The 15,984-nt window shown below is 40.9% G+C and overlaps 2 protein-coding genes across 2 annotated transcripts in view; one reads left to right on the top strand and one right to left on the bottom strand.

Annotated features, from left to right (window-relative positions):
• Positions 1 to 7,953, bottom strand: part of Znf654 (zinc finger protein 654) — a 64,933-nt gene extending 56,980 nt beyond the window's left edge. The window contains exon 1 of the mRNA XM_021184906.2: positions 7,697 to 7,953. Coding sequence (XP_021040565.1) covers positions 7,697 to 7,882 — 186 coding nt within the window. The 5' untranslated portion in view covers positions 7,883 to 7,953. The remainder of the gene's footprint in view (positions 1 to 7,696) is intronic.
• An 884-nt stretch (positions 7,954 to 8,837) lies between these two features.
• Positions 8,838 to 15,636, top strand: Cggbp1 (CGG triplet repeat binding protein 1). The gene is made up of 2 exons (XM_029470695.1): positions 8,838 to 9,236; positions 11,802 to 15,636. Exon 2 carries the CDS (start codon positions 11,809 to 11,811, stop codon positions 12,310 to 12,312), a length of 504 nt encoding a protein of 167 aa, XP_029326555.1. The 5' UTR covers positions 8,838 to 9,236; positions 11,802 to 11,808; the 3' UTR covers positions 12,313 to 15,636.
• The last annotated feature ends 348 nt before the right edge of the window (positions 15,637 to 15,984 follow it).

Raw genomic sequence — 15,984 nt, forward strand, 5'->3', positions numbered from 1 at the left:
TTTAAAGATTTATTTATTTATTATATGTAAGTACACTGTAGCTGTCTTCAGACACTCCAGAAGAGGGCGCCAGATCTCGTTACGGATGGTTGTGAACCACCATGTGGTTGCTGGGATTTGAACTCTGGACCTTCCGAAGAGCAGTCGGGTGCTCTTACCCACTGAGCCATCTCACCAGCCCAAATTCAAACTTCTATATGCACTGAGAAAAGTATACAACTGCCTTCAGGTTATGAATAAGGTGTATGGGAAGTAAATGGATTTGAGGCTTGGATCTAGGTCTTATCCATCTTACTAGGTATATGCAATATTCTAAAATCTGGGGAGTGGACGACCCACTAAATTGGACTAAGTGCGGTAGCGTGAGTCTTTAGCTTTAGCACTCAAGAGGTAGATGCAGCAGGATCTCTGAGTTCAAAACACAACCTGGTCTACAGTTTCAGACCAACTAAAACTACGTGGTGAGACTCCCATCTCAAAAATAGATAGATCAATAAATAAATAAATAAATAAAATATAATCCTAAATGAAACCACTTCGACCTGGTCTTAAGTGTCTTGGGTAATCAGCCTGCTTAAACAGTTTCAAACATGACTTGGGGTAGGAGACACAGATTATGTTACATGTAAAGATTTCCGTGCCATTTGTCACTGAAGATGTTCTCAATAATTTGCTGTTGTTATTAGCAACAATTAGCCTTCTACTATTAAAATCAGCCTAAGAAGGTATTAAAGAACAACATGTAGACTAATTGATTTTGTTTTGTTTTCCCTAGTTATTAATAAACAAGTAAATAGCCTTCTATGAATTTCACCATTCATGAATACTGCAAGTGTCTCTAATAATCAAGTTTTTGAAAACCATTTTTAAAAGCCCATATTTTAAAAAACACTGAATGTATGAAGTAAAGTGATGCAATGAATTGATTTTTAGCTCTGAAAATTCACAATACAATAGACCAAGGACTTGGCAAAAGTAAATAAATCAGTGCAAATTACTGTCAACACTTGCCTTCATCTTTTATATTTATTCTTTTTTTTTTTAATTTATTTATTATATGTTAGTACACTGTAGCTGTCTTCAGACACTCCAGAAGAGGGCATCAGATTTCGTTAGGGATGGTTGTGAGCCACCATGTGGTTGCTGGGATTTGAACTCGGGACCTTCAGAAGAGCAGTCGGCACTCTTAACCACTGAGCCATCTCGCCAGCCCATATTTATTCTTTTTGCTATTGTTGTTTGTTCTCTGTGTGTTCCTGGATGTTCTGGAACATAACTCAGAAGTTATGACTGCCTCTGTCTCCCAGTGCTGAGAGTGCCCAACCTTATATTTATGTTTTACTGAGCTAATTTTTTAACATTTATTAAATGTAGTCGAATAAACACACATTTACTTCTGTTCTCACTTGCAAACTCAACTAAAATAAGTTAAAATGATGTTCTAAAGACATACACATACACACACACACACACACACACACACACACATTTAGGTAGCTAGGAAGTAGCTGGAGGAAGTTGTTCCTAGCTTGAGACCTGAGATGCTAAAATCCAAACCATTAGTGGAAGAGTCGAGGAACAGCCTAATACCATGCTTTAAGGACCTCAGAATCCTGGAAGAATCCTTACACTGGAGGAAGGTGAGGCTCTATATATTTGTAAACATGAAAGTGAAAGAAGTGTCAAAAATCACAAAAAGACAAAAATCGGGGGTGGGGTGGGGTGGGGGTAGGGTGGTTCCTAATCCATATTTGTTTCTCTGGAGAGAAACGCAAGAAAGAGACGCAAAAGCAATGGAGAAACAACAAGAACAGGTATGTACAAGAGTTCAAACTGGAGTACTCAATAATAAGAAAAGGATGGCTCTACGAAGCAACTGACCCCACCTAAAATTAAAGGGGGAAAATCATAATTAGGCTCACGCACACGTGTGTGTGTGTGTGTGTGTGTGTGTGTGTGTGTGTGTGTGTGTAAGTTGCAAGTGATTAGCTCTAAAAAAAAGGGGGAGAAAATATGTTTTTCTAAAAAGTTAGCCCCTACACACCTCTCGTATAAAAAGCTAGTTGCTTCTATAGCTCAATACCCAAACTTGTTTTCTTCCTTACTTCCTAAATAGAATCTTAAGAATGAATTAATCATTTTTAAGGCTTATTTATTTTATGCATATGAGTACACTGTAGCTGTACAAATGGCTGTAAGCCTTCATGTGGTTGTTAGGAATTGAAGTTTTAGGACCTCTGCTCACTCAGGTCAACCCCACTCGCTCAGTTCCTGCTTGCTCTCGCCCAATGATTTATTTATTATAAGTAAGTACACTGTAGCTGTCTTCAGATGAGCCAGAAGAGGGTGCCAGACCTCATTACAGGTAGTTGTGAGCTACCATGTGGTTGCTGGGATTTGAACTCAGGACTTTCGGAAGAACAGTCAGTGCTCTTACGGGCTAAGCCAGAGCTGGACAGTCAGAAAGACAGTTTTCAATTACTCACAGAAATACCCTGTTGTCACATAAAAGTCAGATGTGGTAGCTGGAATCCCAGCATGTATAGTGGCAAATCAGATAAATTAGAAGAGAAGGATGGCTTAGAAAGAAAAGCAACTGCACAATCATAAGGAGACCACAGTGCCATCCCTCCACTACCTAGTCAAGACATTTTACATAAGCAATAAATAACTTCATTGCTTAAGTCACTTAAATCAGGTCTGAACTTGCAATGAGAAGGAACTCCTCATATTTAGGCCTTCTATATGATTTTTTAAGATATGTGCACTGATTAAAGTTAAGGTATGCAAATTAATAGCAATAATTAGTAATAAATAATATATTATACACCCTCAGAAAACTCTCATGAAAGTACAAGTATTGTATAAATTTTTGCACCAAGACCAACATATCAGGATTCTTTACTAAAACAAATTGAATTTCTCTGAAGAGACATTAAATATGTATTTTGTTAAAAAAAAAAAAAAAAATGAGGCAAATCCTTTTTCTGTTATGATTGTGTCTTAGGTGACTTGCATAGACTACAATTGCTGTTAAAACTTCCTGAAGAATTATTAGGTACCTTTTGCTAAGAACAGCATTATCCAAACAAAAAACTAGCTATCTATAAAGTAAAATTTAAAAGTATAGCAGGCAGCCGGGCGTGGTGGTGCATGCCTTTAATCCCAGCACTCGGGAGGCAGAGACAGGCAGATTTCTGAGTTCGAGGCCATCCTGGTCTACAGAGTGAGTTCCAGGACAGCCAGGGCTACACAGAGAAACCCTGTCTTGGAAAAAAAAAAAAGCCTTTCTCAAAAGTATAACAGGCTTTCTCACCCAGGTACCACTGACATGTTAGACCAGGTTAACTGTTGGTCTGTCCTACACTATCCATTGGAGGACAGTCAGCATTTCTAGCCCCACCTACTAACTGCCAGTTAGGAAAATCTAAGAATGCTGAATGCCACTGGGAGTAAACAAAATTTCTGAAAAACCCAGACAGCAGATGTAGTTGCTTCACAAATCATTGCTTCACACATCAGGAGCATCGAGCTATGACAATATTACAGACTAAAATTTAAAGATGAGAATATTTTAACATGTTCACTGAAGTTCATTATGGGATATAAACTATCAGCTCCAAAGATTAGAGTATCTCTAATCTCCTCCTAAACCCAAAGAGGATTTTACATCACAGAAATATTAATAGCTTGTCTGTTTAAGCCTACCTATATGTTAACATAAGGGCTTTTTTGTTTGTTATGTTCTTTCTCTTATTTTATAGCTTGTCATCTGCCTAGGGTAGCTGTTAAGCCCACCATAGTACAAAATAGTTTTATAGTCTACTGTAACCTATCAGATTATTTCCATCTCATTATAATGATTTGATACTAAAACTTGCTTAGTTTACTATATGTTACCAAACTCAAATATTTACAGCTTCAGGAATTGAGTGAATGTTTCCTGCACCTAAGAACTCAAGAGAGACAACAATGTTTCTTGAAATAAATCTTACTACTATGGTATAATAAAGTATCCTTTTTAAACTTTTTTAAGTGGGGTTCTTGTGTGTGTGCGTGTGTTTGTTGATTTGAGACAGGGTCTTTAAACCCAGTTTTGGATATCACTATGTAGACCATGGTGACCTCTAACTCTCAGAGATCTACATGGCTGACTCCTGACTGTTGGGATTAAAGGCTGCACCACCACCAGCCTTGACTCCTTCTTTGAACCATATCTGTGCTTCCTTGAGTACTTTCAGGATTTTTGCACCCTCCCCCCACCTATCATTAATTTTCCATCACTCTATCCCATCCGCGCTATGCAATTCAATGTACGCAATGAAATGTACGCATTCATTTCAATTTGCCTTTCAGTAGAACTTGAAGTCTGAAATCAAATCCCATCTTGTTCTTTTGGACTCTAAGAAAAGTTAACTTGTTTTGGTTTCAAATTCTATGTAGCTTGCTATCTGAAGGTTCAGAGTTAACAGGTTCTTGGTAAAAGTCGCTTTCATATCAAAACAAAGTAAGTATGGCTTACAGCCCACTCTACTGAAGCATTTCTTGACAAGATAACTAATACGACCCAAAGAAAGAGGTAATTAGAGGCAATGAGTCCACAGAACCTTTGTTTAGTTTTCCTTAAAAGAATTGTTCATTTTTTCTCCTGCAACCACAGCTACTAAGCAAGAAATTTTGATTCATATTTTCCCCCAAAAGGAAAGAGACAAACTGTAGATTTTCTTCTTATTATCACAAGCTGTATATGAAGTTCATATAGTTAGCTTTGTCACTTAGATTATCTATTTTACATCATTATTTTATTAACTAAATATTAAATTATCTATTTTAAAATTACTCATGATTAAATTTGCTAATTAGTGAAAGTTACTTAATATTACTATTAGTAAATAATAGAATCCTAATTGTTTAAAAGAATTGATCCGGCTGGAGAGATGGCTCAGTGGTTAAGAGCACCGATTGCTCTTCCAGAGGTCCTGAGTTCAATTCCCAGCAACCACATGGTGGTTCATAAACATCTGTAATGGAATTTGATGCCCTCTTCTGCTGTGTCTGAGGACAGCAACAGTGTACTCATATACATAAAATAAATATTAAAAAAAAGAATTGATCTTTGGAAATTCAGTTATATAAGCCAATTTTCCTTACTGGCAAATCAAACTAGTAACAAACTCTTATTTTATTAAGTAGTAGATGAAATGTAGCTTATTGTATGTGATTCTTCCATTCCATTTAAAATAGGTAAAAGATAATATATATATAAATATAAATCTCACTTGTAAAATAGAACCAGAACAGAATCCCAGAAAGAGCTCTATTACTAATCTCTAAGATGATGAAGGAAAATAAAAAGGGTCACATCAATGTATGCTGATATAATACTCATAAGTTAGCTATATAAAATAAAAGTTCATTGCATTTTTCTGTTCTGTTTTATTCTCAGCTATTCATAACTTAGAATTTCATAAAATAGTTAATTTCACTTGTTCTTAAAACATTTTAAAGTAAAACTATCAGAATCTGATTTTGTTTTTTGACTCAGGGTCTCATTATGTAGCCCAGGCAAACCCTGAATTTATGTTCCTGGTGCCCCACCCCCAGGTGCTGTCATTGTTTTGCAGAAACTAAATGTGCTCATTTTTTCTTAAAAAATTTACTTCAAGAAATTTAGGAGTAGGTAAAGGTTTTCAAAAAAAGAAAGAAAGAAAGAAAGAAAGAAAGAAAGAAAGAAAGAAAGAAAAGTTCTAGCAGTCAAAAGTTTCAGCAATGAGGAGATATTTGAGCAAGGAAATTAACACTGGGCCTGTGGTAGAGCTCAATGGGATATCTAGTCTTGGTTTCAATGTCCAGGAAGCACACCCACCGGCACACACGTACACATATTCACACCGGTTGCGGGGGGGGGGGGGGTTGCTGGGCAAGGCAGAAAAAGAGAGAACTAAATTGTACTAAGATATATGTGTGTATGTGTGTGTATATATATATAATATATGTAACAATATATATGAAACAATAACATGTTTCAGAATATATTTAAAATATCAAATGAATGCTAATTTTTCTAAGTTTGAAGTTCCTAGGTTCATAGTCTACAAACATAACAATTGCTAAACATAATCATGTACTTAGAAGACAAATGCCCTCAAAATCAAGACACTGAACATCAACTGTCAAGATAAAAACATGTTTTCAAGAAAGTCACTACACAGAAAAAAAATGTTAAAGATATACACTGTCTATACCCAGACTGTTTCGACCTTCAAACCAATGTATCTATGACATGGGCAGAAAATTTAAATTTAACCACCAGTAACTTATCCAAAAATATCAACTTACTCTTCTTTCCTTAAATGCTTGGCAAGGCATAAAATGAAATGTCAACAAATTTAATGCCCACTCAGTGTGCACTTGATTGCGCACCTGAGACCAGAATGAAATAAACGGCTAACTCATCCAACCCTTTCCTGCATTTACCCAGCTAGCAACTATTCCAACCAAAAAAGTAACTGAGGCACAGATGTTAAGTAACAGGTTAAGTAACAGATAAGAAATTGTAGAGCCAGGGCTTGAATACATTGTGCTCATTAAGAAACATTTTTTAAAAGGCAGTAAGAAACAAAGTATCTTTTTTTTTTTAAAGAAGCAAGTGTTAAGAATGAAAAAAAAAAAAAAAACTTGTATTACAAATGCATGCAGATGAGAATGCAGATTATCCAAACTTTATCCCTAAACCCGGAGGTTGTTTCTATATTTGCTTACTGTTAGATAAAAACTGCATTCAATCCTTAAAAGCAGTCGGCAGAATAAAGGAAACAAATAATTTACTGTCACTTTTTCCGATACTGAATTTAACAGGCCAACCAAAAACGAGTAATTTAAAGGCTGGGGGAGGGGTGGTGTAACGAGGGCAATAGTTTCAGGAAAACGACTTTCTCTGTAGTCAGACAATTAGGAAACAGTGTGTTTGTCAGAGAAGGGGGTCAAAAAAAGGGAAAGATGACAACCACTCCTATAAGGTTCCACACGGAAAACACCCCCCTACCCACCCAACACACACACACACACACACACACACACACACACACCTGGTGGGGGAGGGGAGTAGCTAACGGTGGGACAGTGCCAAGGCCAACGGAAGAACTGGTCCAGAGGGACCTAGTGAGGGAATGACAGGAGACCCTAGCAGAGGGGGAGGGGTGGCGATGACAGGAGGGCAGGCAGTGGGGTGATAGCATGCTTGGCGTCTCTGAAAAAGAGAATGCGGGAGAACCTGGGTAACAGAGAAAGACGGGAGAGCCCAGCAGAAGTGAGAGGGACCGGGTAGTGAACCTGAGAAAGGCGGGACCCTGGGGCACGAAGAGGGTCTGCGGGGAGGCACAGGCATGTCAGGACGGGGTGCTTTCCAGTTGACCGTCCAGCTCCCAGCCCACCACCACCACCTCCACCACCGCCGCCGCGACAAACTCACTTTCTCCTCACCTCCAAGTCCGCAAGTCACCCCCAAGCCCACTCCCCGTCCCCATCGCCAAGCTCGGAGCGGTGCAGAGAGGGGACCGGGGCTCCCCAGACTCCCTCTCCGTCCGGCCGGAGGACCGGTCCGGGACACGACGCAGAGACCTGGGCCAGCAGGCCAGGAGCCACGCAGAGGCCCAGGAGCCCGGTGACAAGTCGGAGCGGCCGACGGGCGCCTCACCTGACAGAAGCGTCGGCAGTAATCCCGGCTGCTGATCCCGACGCCGCCGCCACAGCCGCCGCCGCCGGCTCCCCCTCTGCCGTCGCCCGCTGCTAGGAGCCCCACTGGGCCCGGGGGGGACTCCACAATGGCCACGAGCTCTTCTCCGAGGCGTTCGGCCTCTTGGTCGCTCTCTTCCTCCGCCATGAGGCTCTCGCCGCCCAGCGCGTACCCAGCCCCTGCGCCGCCGCCGCCGCTGCCGCCGCCGCCGCTGCCTCAGCTAACCTCCTCCTCCTCCTCCTCTAGTTCCCTCCCCCTTTCCCTCCGCCCCAGCCGGACAGGGCCACTTGCCTGGGCTCTACTTCCGGCTCCGCCCACCCACGCCCCCAATTTTCACTGGAGGAAGGACACCGCCAATCATAGGCATGCCCGCCCTACCATCCTATTGGTTACACTAGCCATCTGTTTGCCAGCCCTGCCATCTGTTGGTCCACACTACTCGGCGGTTGCTGAGGACCGCCTACGAGCTCTGCCATAGGGCGCGCCGGAGGACGGGGCGCGGCGGGGGACACGGCGGCCGCGGCGGAGCTCGCTCGGGCGGCGGCGGCGACGACGACGGCGGCGGCGGCGGCGGCAGGAGCAGCGGCAGAAGCAGCGGCGGCCGCAACGGGGTCTCTTTCATCCCGTTGCTCTGCCCTTTCTTCCTCCTCTCTTCCTTCCCGGCGAGGGCTCGTGCACTTCCCCTAACGGCGGCCCGCTCCTACGGTCCCGAAGCTGGGAAGGCGGAAGGTGGGCTTGGCCGTTGGTGCGGGCGGCGAGCCGAGGCCTTGGGGCCGGGCGAGGGAGCCGGGGGCGGGGCCGGAGGTGGAGGAGGAAGGAACCGGGCCAGCCTGACAGCGACGGCCTCGGCCGGCGCCCGCCGCCCCCTCCCCGGGGACAGCCACCGAGTCGGCGGCGGTGCGGCGGACTTCTCCGGGGCCCTCCGAGGGCGGCTGGGACGCGGCCCCGGCCCGCAGGCGGGGTCGCGGCGCCGGGGCGCCACCTCGGCCGGCGCGGCGGGAGGAGGCTGTCTAGACGTCGGGCGGCCGGCGCCCGCCTTCCCCGCCCCCACCGGAGCCTCGGGCCTGCGGAGCGCGCGGGCCGCGGGGCCACCCGCCCCGGGGCGTGCGAGCCGAGCTGGCGTGAGGCTGGCTGGAGCTTCGGGATCGCGCACGGAAGGCGGAGAGAGACAGACACCTGTGTGCAGAGCGTGGCCCGAGCCGCTCTGCCGCGGGCCTGCGCCTGCCTTTCCCGCCCCTCCACCATCTTCCCTTTCTGTTTGTTTTTTGTGTTTTACAGTAAAGACATGACTTCCCGGCGCCACCGGGAAAATAGGGTGCAAGCCCAGGAACTGTTTCCCCACCACCACCTGTTGAAAAACTGAGTCGAAGGCGTCTCCGGGGTCTGAACGAACGCGAAGTCGCTCGGATTGGATGCGTCTGTGGTTTTGCATCCGGAAAACCGTCACTACTTAATATCAAGGAAAAACAAACAAACAAAAACCCAACTGGAAATTAAGCTGGTGAGTATTTCGACTTGAAAACTCAGTTTACTTTTGCTGTAGTAAATGGCTGCTTCGCTTTTGTTCCCTGGGCGCTCTATTTTAACTTCCTCGTTTGCTTAAAATATTTCTGACTTCTGGAAACACTTTTACTCGTAACCAACCTCCTCGCCTCTATGAGGTGGTTATTTGCATCGGCAGTATCAAGAATAGACCTTTCAAGTGAAAAGATCAGAAAAGTTCAGGCTTTTCTGGCACAAGAATTGCAGATCCCTTTTCTGTAAGTTTGCAGTCAAAAATTCTAACTGCACCGCTAGTTTTTCATAAAAGCTTTAGTTGTTACTAGGACAGTTTTATTTCATAGGTCTAGAGTACTTGTGGGAGTTGCAAGCCTTTGTTTGCAGTGAGGATTTGCTGAGTATTAGGTGTGATTCACCATGATGTCTGTCTTTTCTGCCATGAAAAACCTGTGCCCTAAAACAGTATCTCACAAGTAACCCTTGAGTGTCAAAGATGTGGTGGGGTGGAAATCCACAGAAATTAAGCATGTGAAATTCTAGACATTTTGTGCCTTACAGAATTTTCATGAATTTCTAAGTCCTACTTTGAGTTCATAGATTTTGCTCAAAATACAGACCAAAGTTGAAATAATCTTGATGTTGCCCAGCAAGTAGACTAATGCAGTGGGATACTCCATGCTTTGTAATGTTACTTATAAAAACGAATTCTTCAGAACATACTTGAAGTATTTCTTCAACATGTTTTTAACAAAATTATTCAGTATAGTAGTATCTGATGTTTTGATTATTATAAAAAGTTAAATCACAGGCATAGAAGAGTAAGTCTTGCTAATCTTTTGTTATCAAAGTATATTTATTATCTTGGGTTTCCAGTGCTTGTAATTTTATAAAGCTGATAGTCTGTTAATAATTTTCAGAAGTTTGGGGGCCTAGTGAAGTGACTTTGAGAGTCACTAACAACCCTGAGTTAGTCCATGAAACCACTGTCCTCAGCTCCAAACATGTGCCAGAGCACAGGTGCTCACACATTTAGACGTCTGTAAGAAGTAAAATGCAGCCAGGTATGCTGGCACATGTCTGTGATCCCTGCCACTCAGGACACTGAGGCAAGAGGGTTTCACATTGAAAGCCCACTGGACAACGGGGTTGTTCTTGGTGTTTTGAGTTTTGTTGCTAGGCTAAATTTAGTATTAAACTGCTTCTAAATTATATGGGGTTTGATAAATGGTTATGGGGGGGGGTTATTTGATTTGGCTTTTTTTTTTTTCCTGTTTGTTTCATTTTTATTTTAATTTGCTTTTGTTTTTGATTGCTGATGTCAAACCTAGAATTTAGCTCAGGCTAAGCAGTTGTTCTGCCTCTAGTGGCCACCCAGCTGTTCATTTACTTTTTATAAACATCAGGTTGTGCCCAGCACATATTGGGCACTATGTTAAGGGAAATAAAAATTAAGTCTTCAGTGGAAATTGGAAACCAAATGTTAAAGAACATATTGACTTCTCTTGATTATCACCTTTTTAGAGAAATACATATATTAAAAATTATATTTTTCCAGACATGGTGTCATACAGTTTCAGCCTCAGAATTCAGGAGGTGACAAAGATAGGTCTCTGTCTACATAGTGAGACTCTGTCTTTGTTTTTGGTTAGCTGGTTTTCTAGACTGGATTTCTCTGTGTATGCCTGGCTGTGCTGGAACTCCCTTCATAGACCAGGCGTGCCTCTGCCTCCCGCGTGCTGGATTAAAGGCGTCACCACTAGGCACTGAGGCCCTGTCTTCAATAAGTAGTGCTCATTGTCAGCTCTATGGAGGCCTCGGGTTGTAATGCTAGTGTAAATAGTTACGCATGCTTTATGGATTTCTTAGTTTTTACTTGTTTTTCTTTTTGGAAAGTAAGTTTTACTACCAGATTTTTGCACAGTTGAGTTCTCAAAATCACTTTCCCATCAAGAAGCTCTTTAACTTGAACACATGTCTAACTTGGGCAAGGTTAGTATTTTTAGTACTCTGAATGTTGCTGTGATTATGATTTTCTAAACGATAGAAACATTTAGAATACTTTAATATGTCTTCAGGAGTCTGATTGATTTGTCATAAAAACCAAGGTATTGGGAAGTTGGATTAGTAGGGCCCTGTGCTTCCTGTGCAAGTGTGTGGATTCTCTGCAGTGTGTATCTGTAATCCCAGTTCTGGGGGCAGTTAGAGAAGCTGTTCAAAAACAACAAGGTGTGCACATAGGCAGTGCTACATACACACAAACCCCAAGCAATGGACCTAGCTGTATGCTGCTAATTTGCTTTAGTTTTCCTTGAATATTTCAGATGTTTAGAAGACGTGTGACCTATAAATTGAACTAAAAGTGTCTGTGGGATACGGAGAATCATTGAATTAAGTTTGGTGGGGTTTTGTTTTTTGTTTTTCCTGTTGCTGTTTTGGAGGGGGTGTATTTATTGTTTTTTAAAATCTACCTTACAAAAGCACGTATAACTACTTTTTACTGTTAATCACTTCTAGAATGAACTATTATCATAATACTAACATCTTTCTCTTGTCTTCTCTTATTCAGAGACAAAATGGAACGGTTTGTTGTAACAGCACCACCTGCTCGAAATCGTTCTAAGACTGCTTTGTATGTAACCCCTCTGGATCGAGTCACTGAGTTTGGAGGTGAGCTTCATGAGGACGGAGGCAAACTCTTCTGCACTTCCTGCAATGTGGTGCTGAATCATGTTCGCAAGTCTGCCATTAGTGACCACCTCAAGTCAAAGACTCATACAAAGAGGAAGGCAGAATTTGAAGAGCAAAATGTGAGAAAGAAGCAGAGGCCCCTGACTGCATCTCTTCAGTGCAACAGTACTGCGCAAACAGAGAAAGTCAGTGTTATCCAGGACTTTGTGAAAATGTGCCTGGAAGCCAACATCCCCCTGGAGAAGGCTGATCATCCCGCAGTGCGAGCATTCCTGTCTCGGCATGTGAAGAACGGAGGGTCCATACCTAAGTCAGACCAGCTGAGGAGAGCATATCTGCCTGATGGCTATGAGAATGAAAATCAGCTCCTCAACTCACAAGATTGTTGACAAGGCAGTTAATGACCATTGTGATCAAGATAAATAATGTGGAGTATTAAAGTTAATGTGTTGATTGTGTGGTTCATTTTTATATTTATTTCATTTTAAATCATGTGATACAGAATAGTTTTGCAATGTGTATATAGTTTTAGGCAAAAGAAAAAAACCTCACTGCAAAACTTACTGCTAATTTTAAGTCACCGATGGTATAAAACTTACCTATAGCGTGTATTAGCCTATCTGAAACCCGGTGGTGGTTATCTTTAAAACTGATGGATGTTCTCCTGAAATGTTTGTGCATGGAAGAACTTCCCTGCATTGTAGCCCTGTTGCCATGTATGGGTTTTTTGGGTTTTTTTGTTTTGTTTTTTTTTTTTCTCTTGTGAGGTTATGTAATGATTTGGATTGAGAACTAGCCTAGAAAACTGAAGCTGCTGCCAGGCTATACCTCTCACAGGACCTTAAAGAAGCTCAGATTCTTTTCAAAGTGGAATAGTAGGCCGGAAATGTTCTTAGAGCTTGAGATCTCTAGGAGAAATGACTGTTCAAATTACATTCTACTTGTATGTGAAATAATTGCTTAACCTTCACTTCCTTGTGGTCACTTTTAAAGACATATATTTAGTAGCAGCTTCAAGTGACCAAAAGACTAAAATCTCTCTTAATGACTTTGCCAAAAGTCATGGGGGATTTTGCAGTGATGAGATTTTAGTCTTCAACTATGAACAAAAATTTTCAAACCATAGTTTTCATGTTAAGTAGCATCCTGGATTTGCAAACTTTTTTATGTCTTGGTATTAAGACTATTAAAACAGTCTTGTAGTCTTAATTTAAATTTAAATACACTGTGGTTCCGTTTTCTCTTTTTACAGGGAATTAGTTACTTTTTGGCTGACAACAAATAAGAAAATTGCTTTCTATGCATTAATTTTTCCATAAGATTTTATAAGAGTTTATTTAGGTAAATAGACTAGAAATGAGTTTTAGTTTCACCTTTACTGCTTTGCCTCTGGTGATGCAGGTTTTAAAACTTGGATGCTAAACAGTGCAGAAAACAAGGCAAGAATTTTATAGTAAAAATAAAGCAGGATGCTGAGTCAGGAAATTATCAGTTCTGTCAAAGGTCAACCATGTTTAGGTTTTCTAAACCTCACTGTTCTGTAAGCTTATTAGAAGTCATTTAGCTCAGAGAAGTCCTCTTCATCAGATCCGGATTATATTTTTTAAAAGTTTAGTAACTGAAGACTTAGATTAGAGCTTTAATATTAAAAAAGAAAATCAAATAGTTGAAAACATTGAAGTTATATTTCTATTCTAAATCAGTGGCAAGATGCCCTGATTGTGACTTGGAGTTATCTTTGAGGTCATTGTGCCACAAATTTCCATTAAACAAAAAGCCAAAGTTAATAGAAAATAATTTGTGGGTTTTGTGCTTTGATTTTTTTTTTCCCCCTGTCACAGGGTGTTTCTACATAGCCCTGGCAGTCCTGGAACTCACTGGAGGCCTCAAGACCCACCTGCCTCTTTCCCTCGTGAGTGCTGGGATTAATGGCGTGTACTATCACGCCCAGCAATAATTTGTGTTTTTAAGAACAGCTTGTCTTATGGGTCTTACAGATTTAACATTCCCAATTCAGGTTGTCAAAGTGACCACTTGTTTTTATTTTAAAAGCCTGCTATGGAATTAAAAAAAAAATTAGTTTTCAAAAATTGCAGTTTCTATTTTCTCACGTTTGGTTATATTCATGTAGTACATAATGCCTAGACTTAGTTGTTTACTAACTGCACTTGGTAAAGCACAGACCAGCAGCAAAGTAAACAATGATTGCTTCCACTTCCTTAAGGAATTTGTAGGCAACCATGTTTAAACTGCCTAAGATGGTAGGAAATCTAAGCAACTAAAATAATTGAGTTTTGTACCACTATTTTCAGAAGAAAAACAGTCATTTAATTTTCCAGGATTCCTTGTGATTTGGGCTATTCCCTATTGTCTGGGACTATATGCGCTGTCAGTCAACATGGCAGAACAGCTTCTAGCAGTCGAGTAACATGTTTGACGGTGCACTAGGAATATAATTCACTTTTGCCTTTCTTACCGTTATTACTGATTTCACAGTTACTTAGTTCCTCTAGAACTGTTTTTCCAGGCTTATTTTTGAATGTCTAGGGGCAGAGTGCATTCTGTTAGGGTTGTATCATGTCCTTAGAATGAGGCTTCCGTCCCCTTGAGGGAAAGTTAGTATTAATGTTCCTTCACTGATTATGAACATTTGTTTCTTGGAACTGGTTAAATTTGTCTCGTAAATAATAACAGTGGTTATAGTAGCCTGTGCAAACTGGTAAAGATTTGCAAAACTATGATTGGCATGTTCGATAACAATGAGAAGTGTCTAAGGCGTGTACTATGTGAGAGAGGCAAAGTGAACGTATGTACAGAAGCTTTCAATCTTCCTTATTTAGCGGTAGTATGATGATGCTATACTATTGGACCAATAGCAGCTCCTTTTTATTAGTTGGATGCATTATCACAAGCTTTGTAATGTTTCATTTGTAAACTGCCTTCAGCACATGCTTACATGTTAATGTTTTCTCAGTGTCTAGGATGTCTTCCAGACTCTCACTGTATCCTGCCAGTAAATAGTTCTAGCTTGTTGAATTTCCTGTTTATTTTTCATTATCTGTGGCATATAGCAAGCCTGAAAGATAATTGTAATCATTTTTTTCTTTTACAGAGTGAGAAGTTAGATTGTGTATGAAAGCCTATAGTTATTTTATCCATTATCTTTGATTAAGGCTTTCTAATATTATTTAGTAAGTGTTCCTTCCAGTTAATGCCTGTGGCCCTACTGAATTTTAAGGGACCAGACAACTTTTAAGAAATAAATCTTACTGTTTTATACAGTAAGTTTGTCTGATTGGGAATGTTCTGAAGTTGGCCAGATTCCCAAGCTAAAACGTTGGCCTGAAAGACTGTGTACATGAATGTTAACAAGTACAGAAAAGAAAATTAAACTTAAGGTAACCTAAAACAAAGGCTAAAAACAAGTTTTCATTTGAATCTTAGTCTTTGTAAGGGCTCTCTGTTTGACTTACCTCAACTGCCATTGAGTGAGGGTAAATCACCTTAAAGTAACTGATTTACATGGAAGGGTAGTTGTAGTTTCCACCCTAGCTTGCTTCTGCTTTGGTCGGCACTGATGAAATGTGAAGTGGCTATTCTAGACCTTCGTTGATCTCAGCCCCTACTCCCAGACTGCTGAGGTAACTACAGTCAGTTACCTAGTGCTATTCTCCTTGTATCCAGAACACTGTATTAAAATTTTACTATGTTAATTTTCGTACTCCTGTGCTTATTTTTTACTTTTGCTCATGCACGTATTTTAGTATGAATGTGTTGCTTTTTTTTAAAAGTTTGTGATATTTAGAAATAAATTTCAAAAAAGTTTCTAAAGTTTTTGAAATCATATTTTGTTTTGTGAGCCAGTGACAGACATTTTATAATTTCAAGGTTTTACCTGCTGAATTTTGATTTTTCTACCACTCATTTATTTGTAGTGTTAACCTTTTAAGCTACTGTGACATCTAGGCTTCAAACTGCCCTGATTGAAGTCTTCCAAAACACTAGCCAGTGGGTAAGTTCAGTCAACATTTTAATGGGAACATTGTACTTCTACAAGTCTT

The sequence above is a fragment of the Mus caroli genome, chromosome 16 (genome assembly GCF_900094665.2).
Source record: "Mus caroli chromosome 16, CAROLI_EIJ_v1.1, whole genome shotgun sequence".
NCBI classification, from domain to species: domain Eukaryota; kingdom Metazoa; phylum Chordata; class Mammalia; order Rodentia; family Muridae; genus Mus; species Mus caroli.

Excerpts from the sequence above, each read along its gene's own strand:
- Cggbp1 (XM_029470695.1), top strand. The coding sequence starts at position 11,809 with ATGGAACGGTTTGTTGTAACAGCACCACCTGCTCGAAATCGTTCTAAG.